Consider the following 18,527-nt stretch of genomic DNA (forward strand, 5'->3'; position numbering starts at 1 on the left):
ATATATATTGTACATTCACATCAGTCCCTAACCCTCAAGGGGCGTACAATCTAAGGTCCCTAACTCACATTCATACATACACATACTAGGGCCAATTTAGACAGGAGCCAATTCACCTACCAGCATGTCTTTGGAGGTTGGGAGGAAACCCATGCAGTCACAGGGAGAACATGCAAACTCCAGGCAGGTGGTACAGTGGTTGGGATTCAAACCACGACCTTAGTACTGCCAGGCAGAAGTGCTAACCATTCAGCTACTGTGCTGCCCATTTAAGTCATCCATCTCTCAATGTGCATAATTTCATACTTCAGGCATCTGTAGCATGGGTACTGCTCATTGTATGCATTCACCAACAAACTGAGACATATCCAAGTTTACTTCCAGGAAATGATTTTATTTCACATACACATAATAATAGCCATCCAATGGGAAAGCACAGGGGAAGGGTTGAATACTGGGCAAGGGTGGGCTGACGCGATTTGGGTACGAGGGAGATTAAAAAACGTATAAAAAAAAATAAAACCGATAATATTTCAAGCAGGGATAAAATACACAGAGAAGAGGGTGGGGGGGGGGGGGAGGGGGAGGGGTTGAGAGAATATGAATTAAAGGGGTGAAATGTGGTGAAATGAAAGAGTAGATAGGAAAGGTTGAGGCTTAGATAATAAGGGGGGTAGGACTAGATTACAAGTGTCGAGAAGAGTGAAAGCAAGTTTTAGAAAACTGAGTGAGAAGAGGATGAGAATAAAAATGGGGAATAGTTTACATGGTTTTAGAAAAGTCAGAAAGAGAGATGATGAGGCCAGCAGGCGAATGTAAGTGAGGTTATATTAGGTGGTAAAATTGGTGACGAGATTAAGGAATAAGATAGTAGGAATAATTGTACAGAAGAGGGCGCTATACTGACAACAAGCATTCCATTTACACATTCTGTAGAGAGCGGTGGAGCGTACACAGTGGTAATATGTTTAGAATGAAGAGAGAGGTAAAAGGAAGGTAAAAGGGGTGGAGGTGGGTCAAATACCAAATGAAGGAAAGAGGGGGGATTTCCATTCTGGATATGCAATGTAATGATATATTTTTTTTTATATATATATATATATTTATATAATATATATATATAAAATGCTGCCTTTCTTGAGAGCTGTAAGAACCTTGTACCTTCATAAGGGAACAGATAGCTGTCGCTGGCCTTTTTTTTTTTTTAATTGAGTCATCTGTGTTACTCTTTACTCTTTAAGGTGAAAGGAAATACCTATTGTGTACAATACTTTTCATCAAAAATGTAATTATAAGTAAATTAAATGCTAATAAATCTGCACTTTGTGTTAATCATTTTTTTCCACACCAAGCCTTGAAATAAAATACCTTTGAAATGAAAAAATTATTTTTGTTTTAAATTTGAGATAAAACTTTAAAAGTACTGGCCAGTCAGGGGTAGGTTGAATTAAAAAAAACCTGCTGCTACCAATAAAAGTTCTCAGAAATTCAGATTGATTTCACTATTAAACTTGAATAAATCAGTTTGTGTTAATGATTAAAAAATTAAAATTAAAAAAAATTAATGGCCATTGCCTCAGTTTGAATGTTTTTTTTTTTAATTATATAATGTAAAAATGTATACAACCTAATACATATGTCAAAGAATTTTAAATCTTAACTAATATCTGACTAATTGCGATACTATAAATCTAAAATTTTGACTTTTTTTTCTTGAACAAAAGTCCAAATTCCTTCCTTTCGGGTATGTAAAAGCAGATTTGGATGCCAAAGTGTTAAGCTGAGGAATTCAAACTGCTTGTAACATATTGTTAAAAAAAAAATATATGGCTTACTTTTTTTTAAAGAAGCGTTTGACAAAAGAAAATGACGAATCAATTTAGCAGTATCCCAGCTTCTCCTATCAACTCCACTACAATATTATAGAAAGGCACTATGCAGGCTGGTATAAAATTCCATCATAACACCCTCTTGCTGGGAAAATACAGGGATATCTTCCAGTTAGGGTGAATTCTTTTCAGCAGAGCTTATCCCTGTTTTTTTAGTTCCTAAAAAGTAAGAATATAAGGCACTCCCTATCTAACATGGAATTTTTTTTTTTTAATTCCAGTTACCTGTAGATTTTAAAAGCCGAGCAAAACAGTAACCTTCTTTTGTTAAAAAAAAAAATAGGCCAATTAACAGCTTTCTGCATCCCTTAACACCCCACCCTACACACACACCCTAAAAAATTCTATATAATTGGGCAAACTAAAAGAAAAAAGTGCATAATGCTTTAACGTTGGTTTTCAAATGTGGTCTTTAAATAAAAGCAAAGCATCTATGGGATAAAGATATTTTGTTTTGTTTTTTTTTTTGTAAAAAATATTCAGTCCCAAAATCTTACATCCACTCATTAAATATAGATGTTAACCAGCAGCATATAATTATAAATTCCATCAGTTCTCAAAATAAATCACATAAAAAGATTTGTTGACAAACTAGAATAGGACTGTCATCATTTTTGTTTCCTAGCTACGAGAATTTAACATTTGGCAAAAACTGCTAGGTCTTATTTTGTCTGTAGAGCCTTAAAATGCCACTGTAACCTTTGACAGATGCTTGTTTTTCCATGTAGTATTTCCACACAAATTCTAAATATAACAGAGGATTAACAAGCTGTAAAATATTTAATAAACTGTTTTTTTTTTCAAATATACTTAATGCATCAATTATTGTTACCTATACGGTGGAGTTAACATTTTTTAAGATATAATTAAAAATAATATTTGTTATGCTTGCTAAATGCTGAAAATTTTGCCACAACGGACTGCCAGATTTTACAGCCTTAATTACATATGTGGCGCTTAAGCCAAATACTATTACTCTGACATTTTTTAACTTAAGAAATTTTTGTAAAGGACTGATTCCCCCCCAGCCCCCCAATCACAAAGAGGATATCAATTTCTATATATTTGTTATTCTGCTGCAGATTTATTAAACATTTCATGCTTTGTTCTTTTTTTTTTTTTTTTTTTTACAGAGAACTTAAAAATAGTGCAAAGGGTAAAACAAATGCTAAACACAGAAATAATAACAACAAGATGTCAAATCTTTAGTGCAAGAAAAAAAATCTAAAAATGTTATTGTCTGAAGGCAGACAGATTCCCCAATTTTTTAGAGTCCACTGGGAAATTAAAGGACTTTCAGAAAACAAAAAGTAAAATGTTTTTCCTTAAAAAAAGTCGTGCTTTTAAATAGTAACTTTTTTTTAAACAGAAAAAAAAGTTCTAAACTATTTGAAGTCATTGCACTTATTTGCTTGAAGTTGTATCATTGTCCCTTGCCATTAAGCCCATAAAGACCGTATAAATTGTATTATTTAAGGTTTTTTGGAACACAAAAGATGCTTAAAAAATCCGATTTTTTTTTTAAGAAACTGACAAAATGGCCAAAAGCAAAAATCTGAAAACGTTAGTAGAATTTGTTTTGCGTTATGAAAGCATTTATATCTTCCCACCCAAATTATCAAGAATCAGTGGCAACATAATAATTACGTTTGTTAGGGTGACAACAGGTAGTGCTCACTTGGTCACCTTGTAGTGAGTTGGCAGAGCCAAATACATTTCACGCCTCACTCTTGGCTGTATCATTGTATCACCCTGTAGGCGGTGGAACAGATGGCGTGTCCTAAACTCTCTCTTGAGTATTTTTATATCACCCTACAGAAGGAGGTACAGACACGCTGACCCTAGGTGAATATGCAAAGGTGAGGATGGGGTATGACAAGACAAAAAATAGCAGAGATGAGAGGTAAGGGGAGAAAAGGGCATGGTATTTTCCCTTCACTACCAGAGGGTGTTAAACAGTGCAGTTCTGCCCTCTCTTTTTTTTTTTTTTTTTTTTTTCAGCGTACGCATTGTGATGAGGGTCATAGTGTTCCATGCTTGCTCTGGGGAAGACTTTCCTGAAGTCAAGTGTGTATATGGAGGGTGGGTGTCTCTGTCACAAATCTTTGTTCCGTCCGCTCATAGATTTGCAGCTTGGCGGTGATATCAAAGGAACCAGGACTGTAAAAAACAAAGAGATATAAGCCTTAAAATTATTGTGTATAAAATTTTAGTTTTGTTTTAAATATACTGTATATATAAATAAATATATATATATATATATATATATATATATATATATATATATATATATAAACAGTGAAGGAAATCTGTATTTGATCCCCTGCTGATTTTGAATGTTTATCCACTCACAAAGAAATGATCGGTCTAAAACTCGAATGGTAGGTATATTGTAACACTGAGATACAGAATAGCAACAAGAATTTCAAAAGAAATGCATGTCTAACAAATGATGACTGATTTGCATGTTCATGAGGGAAATAAGTATTGGATCCCCTTCACAAAACATGACTTGGTGGCAAATCCCTTGTTGGTAATCACAGAGGTCAGACGTTTCCTGTAGTTGGCCACCAGATTTGCACACATCTCAGGAGGGATTTTGGCCCACTCCTCTTGGCAGATACTCTCCATGTCATTAAGGTTTGGTGGCTGACATTTGGCAACTCGAACTTTCAGCTCCCTCCACAGATTTTCAATTGGATTAAGGTCTGGAGACTGGCTAGGCCACTCCAGGACCTTAATGTGCTTCTTCTTGAGCCACTCTTTTGTTGCCTTGGCCGTGTGTTTTGGGTCATTGTCATGCTGGAACACCCATCCACGACCCATTTTCAATGCCCTGGCTGAGGGAAGAAGGTTCTCACCCAAGATTTGACGGTACGTTGCCCCAACCATCATCCTTTTGATGCGGTGCAGTATTCCTCTTCCTCCAAACACGGTGAGCTGAGTTGATGCCAAAGAGCTCAATTTTGGTCTCATCTGACTACAACACTTTCAACCAGTCCTCCTCTGCATCATTCAGATGTTCAGTGGCAAACTTCAGATGGGCCTGGACATGTGCTTTCTTGAGCAGAGGGACCTTATGGGCACTGCAGGATTTCAATCCTTGTTGGCGTAGTGTGTTACCCATTGTTTTCTTGGTGAGTGTGGTCCCAGCTGCCTGGAGATCATTGACAAGATCCTCACGTGTAGTTCTGGGATGATTCCTCACTGTTCTCATGATCATTGACACGCCACGAGGTGAGATCTTGCATGGTGCACCAGACCTAGGGAGACTGACAGTTGTTTTGTGTTTCTTCCATTTGTGAATGATTGCACCAACTGTTGTCACCTTCTCACCAAGCTGCTTGGTGATAGTTTGGTAGCCCAGTCCAGCCTTGTGTAGGTCTACAATCTTGTCCCTGACATCATTGGAAAGCTCTTTGGTCTTTGCCATGGTGGAGAGTTTGGAATCTGATTGTTTGAATGCTCCTGTGGACAGGTGTCTTTTCTACAGGTAACAAAATTAGATTAGCAGCACTCCTTTTAAGAGACTGCTTCTAATCTCAGCTTGTTACCTGTATGAAAGACACCTGGTAGCCAGAAATCCTGCTGAATGATAGGGGATCAAATACTTATTTCCGTCATGAACATGCAAATCAGTGCATCTTTTGTTAGACATGCATTTCTTTTGAATGTTTTGTTGCTATTCTGTCTCTAAATGTTACAATATACCTACCATTCGAGTTTTAGACTGATCATTTCTTTGTGAGTGGGCAAACATTCAAGATCAGCAGGGGATCAAATCCTTATTTCCTTCACTGTGTGTATATGTATATATATATATATATATATATATATAAATTTATTTATTTATTTTAAGTGCCTATATAAATAAAGCATTTTCATCAGCAGAAGTAAAGCAAAGCATGCAACCTCCTGAATATTTAATCAACAAAAGGAATACTCAGCCTGTGGTTAACAAGTTAGTTGACAAATACATTCAATTCTTTGGTACATGTATAATTTAGTAACATTTTTAACCATGTGAAGACCAGAAAATATTTTACCTTTTCGCTTAAAAAAAAAGGTGAACATTTAGAACATAATGGCAATGTATGTTTATCATATTTAGAAAAAAATGTTCATACCAATAAATACTTTGGTGGGAAGCTAACTCTCCTCCATGGAATACATGGCTCAAATTTCCTGTTACGCACGATGTCCTAATAGTAGCCTAGAGGCTATGCTTAGCATTGTACTAACAAATCAGAGCAGTAGATGGTGGTATTTCATAAATAAGTAACACAAGCAGCCACAAATCCTTGCAGTACAATGCCGTGAGGATATGATGTGAGATATGCATACTTAGATTGATCCAAGCTGGATCAAAGTATGGTAACTATGCAATAAAAATCATACCGAGAGTTCAGATTTAAATTACTTACACAGCCTTTCTCAATCAGGGTTCTATGGAAATCTAGGGTTCCTCCAAAGGTTGTGAGGGGTTCCATGAGCAAGGAGCAAATTCTGCCTCTCAGATAGGTTCCCACTAGCATCATTGATCTTTTTAGCTATCTGTAAGAGTGAAATTCTCCATAATGACCACGTGTAAAAAGCATTCCTTCCAGTGGCCATCACACTAATGTCCCACGAGGTGTAGATATTAAGTACATTAGTAAGGGTTACCTCCGACCAGAAAGTTATTTCAAGGGTTTCTCCATTTTTAAAGGTTGATAAAGATTGTACTAGCAAGTGGAGTATAAATACACAAATCTGGATTCTAAATACAAATTACTTTATTGAACCCTCTGATTATTCAGGGCCCAGACCTCTTTATACATGGCATTTGCAACCTTTTAAAACTTTAAGCACAAGTGAAAGCTCTAACCAAAGCATAGTTCAAAAATCTGTGAAGACACAACGATTCTGTAAGTTCTGCAATTGCTAATGTGAGACAATTGACAAACACTACATCCACTGCTCAAAGACCAATAATGCTGGAGAAATTAGCAGTCCTCAGAGGGTCAGGTATTTGAAGGCTCCCAAGCCCCTGTACTATAAGAAGAAAATGATACTGCACACCAAGACATACTTGAATTATAAAACTACTAAACTTCATTTGGAAACCAATGGTATCAGAAAGTGGCACCAGGCAGAAGTGGATCTTGGTCCCATGAATAGATTTGTGTGTGGTGTCTTTTTTCAGTTATTGACATATCCAGTCAAAGTAGCAATGTGTTAAGGCACATCAATTTGTAGCCACAATGAGGTATTTTTACTATTTACATACAGGACCCAGTATAATAGTAGGACCAGTTGTATGGGATCCTTTGGCCACAGTTTGGAGCTTTAAACTTGATCTCTGTAACTAGGTGTCAGTTATACCTCTCATCTCCTTTCCACATGTTCCATCACTCCTTTGTGAGCACCTGTTCAACCTGCACCTATTTATGCACTGAGACAGGCAGTTCTTGCTCTCCTCTTAGTAGGTGCACAATATGAGTGCAATTTCCAGTGCTGGTGTCATGCCATCAGGATTAATGGCACCTGCCCGCGGGTCCTACATTCCACTGTGTGGGTGGTTGCGGCTGCTGTTATTTGTGTGGGTCCTGCATTTCTCTTCATGTTTGGTTTTTGTGTGGGTCCTGCATTTCTGTTAGTGGATGGTTTCTGTGCGGGTCCTGCATTTCTGTTAGTGGGTGGTTTCTGTGCGGGTCCTGCATTTCTCTTCGTGGATGGTTTTTGTGCGGGTCTTGCATGTCTCTTTGTGGGTGGGTTTTGTGCGGGTCCTGCATTTCTCTTCATGGGTGGTTTCTGTGTGTGTCCCGCATTTCTCTTCATGGGTGGTTTTTGTGCGGGCTCTGCATTTCTCTTCGTGGGTGGTTTTTGTGCGGGTCCCGCATTTCTCTTCGTGGATGGTTTTTGTGTGGGTCCCGCATTTCTCTTCGTGGGTGGTTTTTCTGCGGGTCCTGCATTTCTCTTCGTGGATGGTTTTTGTGTGGGTCCTGCATTTCTCTTTGTGGGTGGTTTTTTTGCATTTCTTGCATTTCTCTTCATGGGTGGTTTCTGTGTGGGTTCTGCATTTCTCTTCATGGGTGGTTTTTGTGCGGGTCCTGCATTTCTCTTTTTTGGTGGTTTTTGTGCGGGTCCTGCATTTCTCTTCGTGGGTGGTTTTTGTGTGGGTCCTGCATTTCTCTTCATGGGTGGTTTTTGGGCAGGTCCTGCATTTCTCTTCATGGGTGGTTTTTGGGCAGGTCCTGCATTTCTCTTCGTGGTGGTTTTTGTGCGGGTCCTGCATTTCTCTTCATGGGTGGTTTTTGTGCGGGTCTTGCATGTCTCTTTGTGGGTGGTTTTTGTGCGGGTCTTGCATGTCTCTTTGTGGGTGGTTTTTCTGCGGGTCCTGCATTTCTCTTCGTGGGTGGTTTTTTTGCATTTCTTGCATGTCTCTTCGTGGGTGGTTTTATGTGCGGGTTCTGCATTTCTCTTCATGGGTGGTTTTTGTGTGGGTCCTGCATTTCTCTTCATAGGTGGTTTTTTTGCGGGTTCTGCATTTCTCTTCATGGGTGGTTTTTGTGCGGGTCTTGCATGTCTCTTTGTGGGTGGTTTTTGTGCGGGTCTTGCATGTCTCTTTGTGGGTGGTTTTTGTGCGGGTCCTGCATTTCTCTTCGTGGGTGGTTTTTCTGCGGGTCCTGCATTTCTCTTCGTGGGTGGTTTTTTTGCGTTTCTTGCATGTCTCTTCGTGGGTGGTTTTATGTGCGGGTCCTGCATTTCTCTTTGTTGGTGGTTTTTGGGTGGGTCCTGCATTTCTCATTGTGGGTGGTTTCTGTGTGGGTCCTGCATTTATTTTCATGGGTGGTTTTTGTGCGGGTCCTGCATTTCTCTTCGTGGATGGTTTTTGTGCGGGTCCTGCATTTCTCTTCATGGGTGGTTTTTGGGTGGGTCCTGCATTTCTCTTCGTGGGTGGTTTTTGTGCGGGTCCTGCATTTCTCTTCGTGGGTGGTTTTTGTGCGGGTCCTGCATTTCTCTTCGTGGGTGGTTTTTGTGCGGGTCCTGCATTTCTCTTCATGGGTGGTTTTTCGGCGGGTCCGGCATTTCTCTTCGTGGGTGGTTTTTCTGCTGGTCCTGCATTTCTCTTCGTGGGTTGTTTTTGTGCGGGTCCTGCATTTCTCTTCGTGGGTGGTTTTTGTGCGGGTTCTGCATTTCTCATTGTGGGTGGTTTTGTGCGGGTCCTGCATTTCTCTTCATGGGTGGTTTTTCGGCGGGTCCGGCATTTCTCTTCGTGGGTGGTTTTTCTGCTGGTCCTGCATTTCTCTTCGTGGGTGGTTTTTGTGCGGGTTCTGCATTTCTCTTCATGGGTGGTTTTTGTGCATTTCCTGCATTTCTCTTCGTGGGTGGTTTTTGTGTGGGTTCTGCATTTCTCTTTGTGGGTGGTTTTTGTGCAGGTCCCGCTCAGGTGTGATTCTAGATAAATATTTAATCCGATGCCATATATTCAGTGAAAAAATACATTTTGATGGTCCAACTTTTTGCATAACAAACACAAAAATAAAGCAAAGGTCTCAGTTTTTTTCCAGCTCAAATTAATCACATAAGAGAGAAGGTGGGAATAGCTGCAGAAATCAGATTTATTTACAAAGTGCTTTTTCACTGCGACAGTCTGGCATGCTATCGCTGTGATTATACATCTAGGAACTACGCTGACTGGCTGTGGGCCACTAGCATAGGATCACAGCTGTCCAGTGACACCAGCATCCCAGGGCTCCGGTGTACACTTGGAACCACACACTCTGGAATCACAATAATTTCATTTTATCTCCTGTAAGAGGGAAGAGGGTTTTTTTCATGACAGACCTACTGCTTGCAGTCATGAAGTGCTAAATGTGAACAGTGTGTAAATTGCAAAACTTTACTGTTTTGTTCACGCGCTTCACCATCTCCACCCAGTAACCTCATGTGGATCTATACCTACGCTAACACTTTCACATTCTAAATATTCTGGGTCTTAAAAATAATACATGTAATAAAGTCCAGTAATGCGTTCCTGCTTGTTCAAAAAAAGAAACTCAGATGTGGGTTCTCATAGTGGCTGGCCACATGACCAATACTTAGGCGTTTGGTGACGATATCAGGAAAAGGGGCTTATGCTTAGTATACACGATGACAAAATCGGACAAAAAAAACGCATTAAGAGCGATCATCTGATAGTCTATTCGTTAGTACCCAGCTTTCAAGAGCTGATCACAACAGTTCATCCGACAAACGATTTCCCTGTAATTAGCATAGTATTCGTACAAAACAAATCGAGGGACCAAGACCGAGAATGCTCGGAAACGAAAGAATACAGTACAATATAATACAATACGTTAAATTACTTCTGAAGTTGTATTTTATTTTGCAAGAATTTTTGTAACTTTAGTAACCTATTTGTTTTCGATATGAAACTAGTATTTTAAAAAAGAACAGACAATCATTCGTCACGTTCTCACCATGTGAACCAGGCATTAGGGCACGGGTGGCAAACAGGCGGCCCTCCAGCTGTTGCCAAACTACAAGTCCCATGAGGCATTGCAAGGTTGACAGTTACAAGCATGACTCCCAGAGGCATGATGGGTCTTGTAGTTTCACAACAGCTGGAGGGCCGCCAGTTTGACACCCGTGCATTAGGGGCTAAAGTCCAGACAGAGCTGGCTAATTGGTGGCTCAACCTGAACACCTCAGTCTCTTCTTGTAAGGCTCCATGCAAACTAGCGGTTTGTTTAAGCTCACAGAAGCTGTTCTTAGCATTTTTTCTGCTCCTAGAAGCTAGTGTTATCCTCTATGTGCATGCACAATACTTTAGGTTATTAGTATTTTTTTAAGCTTCAGCGTCTAGGAGCAAAAAAAAAATATTTTTATAGAGTTTTTTGGAGTGTTTTTCCAGCAGAAAAAAATGTTAAATGCTCCTAACAGCTTTTTTCTAAATGTACTGTAAAAACGCTAATAAAATGCTAACGTTCCTAAACACTTCTGTATGCTAATAAAACGCTACTAAAAAAACACTAATGTGCATGGAGCCTTTAGGTTTTCAGTTTTTGCTGCGATTTTGTTCCATTGATCAAGTTGCTAAAATTATGTTTATGACACAAAGCACGACAATAAAGAAAAGCATCTTCTTCCATTTTGCAGGTTTTTTAATGCAAGATTACTAAAACAAACACAAAAAGTTAATTTTAAAAGTATACATACAAAAAAAAAATATGTATTAAAACTGCAGAAAAAGATAATAAAATAAAATATATTAATGAAAGCTTATTAGAATTATATGGGTCCTGGGCAGGGGTGGACTGATAACTCATGGGGCCCCCGGGCAATAGGGGATCATGGGGCCCCTGTATCCTTGCCCAAACTCAAAAAAAGGTACCAGGGGCATCTCATGGAGCCCCTTACTGACCCCGGGCCCTCGGGCAGTGCCCAAGTTTTCACTTGCCAACTTGAATAAAGTTACACTTTTGAGCTCTGACGCCATTTCTCATCCCCATTGACAAGTTATCTATATGTGCTCCCCCAAGCCTGCTCTGCCCTGCAAACCTCATCCAAATCTTCATTCACAGTCTAGGCTTGATATCTCCGATCAGACAGAACTTGATATATTTTTCTACTGTTATCCACTGCTGAGCGACAACACCTTTCCTCCAAATGATATGCTGTTCTTAGTGGAGAATGTCATAAGAGGTCAGGCATAGAACGCTCTAAAGCCCCATTGCGATGTCCTAATCAGAAGACAGTCTCAGCCAGGGGCGGACTGACAACTCATGGGGCCCTCGGGCAATAGGAGATCATGGGGCCCCTGTGTCCTTGCCCAAACTCAAAAAAGCCTATGAAAAAGGTACCAGGGGCATCTCATGGGGCCCCCTACTGACCCCGGGCCCTCGGGCAGTGCCCGAGTTTCCAAATGGTCAGTCCGCCCCTGGTCCTGGGTCCCTGCAATTCCCCCATTAGAGTGGGGACACCAGAGAAGAAGACCTGGGCATATGAGCTACACACAAGTCCTGTAGTTGCTATGCCATCTGCCTAAAAATATGTAAACCCAACATATCATATTCCAGATATGTGACCCATGCCAAAATGTACATTATTTTTGTCATTTATTAATTTTAAACAAAATATTTTAGGCATTGAGGATGATAAGATAAGCAGGATTTTAGATAAGTATCAGTGAACTTTGGCTATTTTCAGCGTTCTGAGACATTCAGACTTGGAAAGCTGATCAACCAAACCACTTTAAGCTGTTAGATTCGATTTTTTGGGCAAAGTATCGTGTTTAATTTAAAGCTGGCCCCTGCAGCAGGTTTTACTTTCCTCTACAAGCCCAACCCCTCCCTTCCCCGGCTATTTTCACCAGGGGCAATGTGGAGTTCTCCAAGTTGATCCCAGTTGGAGCTCACACACGGCTTGCAGGCTCTGCACCTGACTCCATGGGGTTTATTTACTAAAGCTGGAGAGTCCAAAATCAGACTCCCTTCTGCTTAGAAACCAATCAGCTTCTAACCTCAGCTTGTTCAATGAAGCTTTGGCAATGAAACCTGGAAGCTGATTGGTTTCTATGCAGAAGTGAGTCTGATTTTGCACTCTCCAGCTTTGGTAAATAAACCGCCATGTGACAGTACTTGGTCAAATGCCAAGCACCAGTGCTGTCATGTGGGAGTAAGAGAAGCAAGTCATATGCTCTTACATCCTATAAGTACTGGGCAGGGGCGGACTGACAATTCATGGGGCCCCCGGGCAATTGGGGATCATGGGGCCCCTGTGTCCTTGCCCACACTCAAAACACACCCAAAAAAGCCTATAAAAGGTACCAGGGGCATTTTATGGGGCCCTCTACTGACCCCAGGCCCACGGGCAGTGTCAGAGTGCTCGAATGGTCAGTCCGCCCCTGGCACTGGGTCATTTCTCTTTGGAAAACAAAGCGGTGAGGAAGCATTGGGAAGGTATGATGGGCTGGTGCTAAAGTAAACCTGAGCAGTCAAATGGACAGATCTGGTCAACAACATCCTCTCCATCATATATCAAATATTAAATTAGATTGTACGCCCCTAGAGGGTTAGGGACTGATGTGAATGTACATTATATATATATTTAAAGCGCTGCATAAATTGACAGCGTTATATAAGTACCTGAAATGAAATAAAAATTTGACTTGAAATGACTCATTTAAACAAACTAAAATTTGTAAATTTCAGTCTTATAAATGAAAGCTATAGGTTTTCTATTCAGCATGCAGATTATTATATCTCCAACTAAGGACATGTTAGTGCACCAATAAGCATAGTATGAACAAGATACTGCTTTAACTCCGAACTCTACAACCTGATATCCCGTCTAACAAATTTCCCAGTCATGACCGTTGGTATAAAGATTTTGTGTGCAGAACTCCACATCTTTTGGCTCTTAGAACAGGACTGTTTACTCAAAAAGTATATTTATGGTCAGCCTTCCTCTGGGCAGTTTGTGAATTACATAGATCAATGAAGGCAACAGCTTCTCACCGGCCATTTTCCATGACAGTCCCATTTATTGGAGCTACAAGAAAAAGTTGTACGTATGCTGTAGACCGATTTTACATGGGTGTGCAATCATTCAATAGGGTTTCACTTCAGCCGTGACGTTATCCTGGGTATACGTTTTCAGTAGACCTTCTGACCTGACCCACAGTGTGAGAACGGGAACATGCAATCAAGTAAGGGGTGTTGCATTGCATGGCCTCTACACTTACCACCAGTGCTGGGGATTTACACTTCAGTGCCGCAGAACTAAACTTCAATGGGTAGGTTAGGTTTCACTGCCACTGACCTGACCAGATGTTAAAAAAACATTCACAAGAACCACCGATCGGGGGCACATTTAAAACCACTGCTTCTGACCAACTGTGCAGGAGGGGATGATGTGGGGAGAGTGGTAACAGCTTTGCCACTGACACCAGTGCTGGGGGTTATTATTACATTCACTAACCCCAGTGCTGGGGTCTATTATTGCGGCTACCAACACCAGTGAAAGGTAAATTTAATTTCCATTACAGTGCTGGGGGGGTTACATTTCAGTGTCACTGACCTTGCCATGGGGATTTTTTTTAAAGACTGCCAGTGGCCCCCAATTGGGGGTGGGGTGGGGGGGGGGTTAAATAGCACTGCTTCTGAGCATCAGTGCAGTAAGGGTAGCAGCGCTGCCACTGACACCAATGTTGGGGGTTATTATTGTGGCCACTGACACCAATGTTGGGGGTTATTATTGTGGCCACTGACACCAATGTTGGGGGTTATTATTGTGGCCACTGACACCAATGTTGGAGGTTATTATTGTGACCACTGCACTGACACCAATGCTGGGGGCTATTATTACAATCACTGACAGAAATGCTGGGGTTTTTTATTTCGCCCACTCACACCAATGCTGTGAGTTATTATTGTGCCCACTGACAGCAATGCTGGGGGTTAATATTGTGTCCACTGCCAATAATGCTGGGGGCTATTACTCTGTCTACTGACACCAATGGTGGGGGTTATTATTCTGGCTACTGATACCAAAGCTGGGGGTTAATATTTGTGGTCACTGGCACCAATGATGTCTCCAGTTTTCTTCAGCATGCATGTCGGTACGTTTCAAAAAATGCAGCAGGACCAAAGTTTTTAAGTGTTGAGGTGCCTTACAGCCCGCTACCTAACTTGACACAGTGCACCTAAAGGCACAAAAACACGCTGCTACTGGTGCTGACAATACCTCTGGGAATGTTGTAGGCTGCACTTGAGGCCCTCTATTATGTTCATGTTGACTATCACTGCTCTTAGAGCTCATACTTATGGACTTTAAAGCATGCCAACGCTTTTGTGATGGCAGAGCTAAGCCTGGACTCTCTGTCTGTACAGTGGAAGAATACTAACTGCCACAAGGTTTATTTCTACATACTGGTTTGGAAAGGGTTTGTGTGGTGTCCCCATTGTTGTAGAAGTGACATCATGTCTGGATGCTAAAGGACACCAGACAGATTCATCTGAAACCAAAGCCTTCCATGGGCTCCACTTACTCTTACAAGTGAAGCCCAGTGCACCCAGATTATATACCAAATCTTCCCTTTGGGTACAAATAGGAAACAGGAAAGGCAGAAGTACATCCAATGTATATAATTGTATTTCAGTGTAATTCTCTTGGATTATTTTTTACTAAATCCTGTAAAACAGAAATGTATTCCTGCAGATGTCTTTAATATGCCACTGGTGAGGGGAACGCTAGGAAAGCATATCTTCCCACAGAGCTGCGTGCGGCCGGGGTAAAACGGGGACAAAGCCAAAGAGAGAGCGGGGCTATGAACTGCAGCTGCGTCTCCAAACACCAATGTAACCCTTTGGTTGTCAGATATTAGTAAAAGTGACACTAAGTTCTAAGTGATAATATATCATGAAATCTATACATAGCAGAACAGTCACATTACCACATCTGCATGTCATTCTGACATTACATATACAATCTCTAGACAACGAATCTAAGCATTCCCATGACCTAAGTATCTAGAATTGTAATCCCTTTTTATGGCTTGACATGTATCTATGTGCTTGTATATTGCCTCCAAAAATACTTTCAAATTAAAAAAAAACTCTACTGGGAAATACATACATCGTATAGATTTCAACATGTGACAAGTTCATTATTAATGTTTACATTAACTTTAAATGTAATTTCATACTAAGTAAACTCAACCACCCTGCCTAGCCCTCCTGGTCTAGTAGGGGTCACTGTGAAGGGACTGTCAGCGGTAAATAAAATCTGGATCTGGAGGATGTAGACATCAGGGCATGCTACAGCGGCCCTTCTCAGGTTAACAAGCAGCTGGATTAAAGTAAGTAGTTTAGGTTGGGAGGACTACGTAGTACTGGTAGGTATTTTTGACTGAAACTATTCCTTTTGGGCCCATTTAAACTAAATTTTTCAGGCATTATGGTACACTATGTTAAGGCAGGCCAATAATTTTTATGCCTGAGGAGATTTGGTGATGTCACTACTGTGTTACTTAGAGTTTTCCATGCTGGAGAGGAAGCTGTACCTGAGGAACTGTAGTGTAAGGATCTCCCTGCTTCTGCCTAATTTATTTTGTGTATCTGTGCTTCCTCCATCTCTCCTGCTGCTTGTTGATTATTTCCTCACCAGTCATCGGAGGGGATGGGGGGATTTGACATGAAAAACAAAGAAAGCCCTGATATTCTGCTTAATGGCCACTTCCGCAGAGCAAACTATAGTACTGTAAGTTAATAATGGGAAAAAATCAGCCACAGGTAATTCTGGAGATGAGTCCATTGCCCTCAGCCTGACTTTTTCTAGGCACAGTTTTTACAGCGTCTTGGTGTGAATGTGCCCTTAGTATGGTCATGCAATATAGGTAAAGGCACCCCCTCCTACTGTCCTCCAGACAGTATAAGAAAGAGCACAGCAAGGTCATCATCTCTATCTAAAAAAAAAAAGATCAGATAAGAACCTGCAGTTAAAGTGTTAGTTTATCTTTACAGAAAGAATGTAAAGGTGAACTATTACCACACACTCTTCCCAACCCCCCACCCCATCCCCCCAGTCCCCACTGTACCTACCTCCAGAGATGCTGAGCCTCTCAACCATTGTCCCTTAAACTGCAAAGGGCGCCACTGTCACATTTGGTGGAAAGTACCACCAGCCGAACACAACCTATTCAAGTGAATGCTATTCCACAACTGCCTCATAAAAAAACTACAACTTTTCCTTAAAGTGGTTGCAAACCCTTACATATACCCAGCAAAGTGACTGGTCTCAGGTGATACACACAGATGAAACAAATCCTCCTACATAAGTTGTTTCTGTCTATCTTCAGTCTTCTTTTCTGTATATCCGTTCAATGTGCTGAAATTATAAAGCTTATCTGAGATTTCAGAAAAAAGGGGTGGAAAGCGGCAATTACACTCTGCAGAGCTCACTGAGGAGAGTTCTGAGATCTGATTGGAGGGAAGAGACCCCCCTCCATACACACACACACACACACCGCTCACAGGAACAGAGCTGAGGCCATCAATCTGCTGGAGGTCTCCCCCGTCACCAAGTGATTCAAGCTGATAGCAGAGGAATGAAGCAGCAGAGAGGCCTGAGGAAGGAGCCTATTGAGCATGCTCCAAAATGCATTACCGCCCCCTTCACCTGTTACTCTGTTCTCCAAGCTTCATTTTGATGCACAGGCACATCTTGGACTCTACTTCCTGATCCTATAGACATAGTTTGCTGCTGGACGGCTGGATGTCCCACCTGGATCTAATTACCACACGATGAGTCTTTTTAACTGTTTATCTTGTAAGTGCAATTTATCCATTATGTACTAAATAAATTGTCAATACTGCACTTAGAGGCGCCTTCCTCTCTTTTTCTTGTTACTGCACTTAGAGCCTTGCTCCCACTCTAAGAAGAGCTGCCTCAGTGTTACTACTCCCATCCATCCATCCATCCCTGATATCCATCTGGCACCTTTATCTTACAGCTACAGAGGTTGGGCTCCAACAAGCGCGCCCTATGTAATATACATTTGCCAGCTAGTTGTTTGCTCTTATACAAATACAAGAATCTTATGTTATGAACATCACAGACACTCTCTTTACAGACACTCTTAGACATGAGGCTCACCGTATTTTCATGAGAGATGCACATAGAAAATGGCATATAAAGGATTATTGGGTACAATGTAATGCATTATGAAAGGTCCATGATGACTAATAAATGTACCACAGCATGGAATGTGCATTACAGATGACGGCTTGCTGATTTACGGAGGAGACAGCTGACATTAGTACATAATATAATAGAGTAGGATTTTGTCTTAGAGATTAAATGGCATCTGTCACATTTGAAATATGTTCATATTTGACCAGTTTGGTGCCAGTTATGAAATTTTCCAGTACATTTCTGGCGCTAAAACAGCAACTATTTTTTTGCCCTAGAATAAGCCTGTCTTAGTTTAGGCCAGCCTTTCTCAACCTTTTTCCCTAGAGGTATCTTTTAAAATAGTTTGAATGCCTGTTAAAAAAAAAAAAAAAAAAAAGAATCTGGGTTCAAAGGGAAAATGCTTCTACTTTGATGGTCAGTGGGAAGATCATCCCCCTTCCAGTGGTGGTCAGAATGCTATACTTTCAGATAGCTAAAAGGTTATTGGTGCCATGTCACTGGCTTCTTCAAGAGGTATTGACACTGGAACTATGCAGGCCCCATCAGTAGGCAGGTCAGTCAGCCCCAGTTTGAGAAAGCCCTAGTAATGTCTGAAGGAACTTTGGGATTCAACAGAAAGGAAGGCCTTTCTAGGCTTTTTGGCCTACTCCACCACAGCAGGTAGACTGTACAAAGCATGTCCTAGCTGGACACAGACCATTCATCTGTATGGTAAGAGGTAGCTATAAAAAAGAAAATTTGTTTGGCCTTATAACATGTTTAAAAATGTCATAACTTGAATATCGCTTAACTCCAGTCAAAGCTTTTCTTATTTATGAATCCAAAAAGTTTCGGAGTTTACTTGACTAACCTAAGTTTTTAAGATGCAAGCTTTCAGGATAACTTAGATCCCTCCCTTGATACAATTATATTATACTTTAAATATAAAAAACCTGAATAAGGGAGCAATGGCATCAC

General features: G+C 40.7%; 1 protein-coding gene across 9 annotated transcripts in view; it reads right to left on the reverse strand.

Moving 5' to 3' along the window:
• Window positions 1-373: 373 nt before the first annotated feature.
• NFIX (nuclear factor I X) overlaps window positions 374-18,527 on the reverse strand; it is a 326,337-nt gene continuing 308,183 nt past the window's right edge. For all 9 annotated transcript variants that reach the window (XM_089659080.1, XM_089659086.1, XM_089659085.1 and 6 more), the window contains one exon: window positions 374-4,049. In XM_089659080.1, coding sequence (XP_089515206.1) covers window positions 4,035-4,049 — 15 coding nt within the window. In that variant the 3' untranslated portion in view covers window positions 374-4,034. The remainder of the gene's footprint in view (window positions 4,050-18,527) is intronic.

The sequence above is a fragment of the Staurois parvus genome, unplaced genomic scaffold (genome assembly GCF_062004578.1).
Source record: "Staurois parvus isolate SC_StPar_1 unplaced genomic scaffold, SC_StPar_1.0 ptg001131l, whole genome shotgun sequence".
In the NCBI taxonomy this organism is placed as follows: Eukaryota; Metazoa; Chordata; class Amphibia; order Anura; family Ranidae; genus Staurois; species Staurois parvus.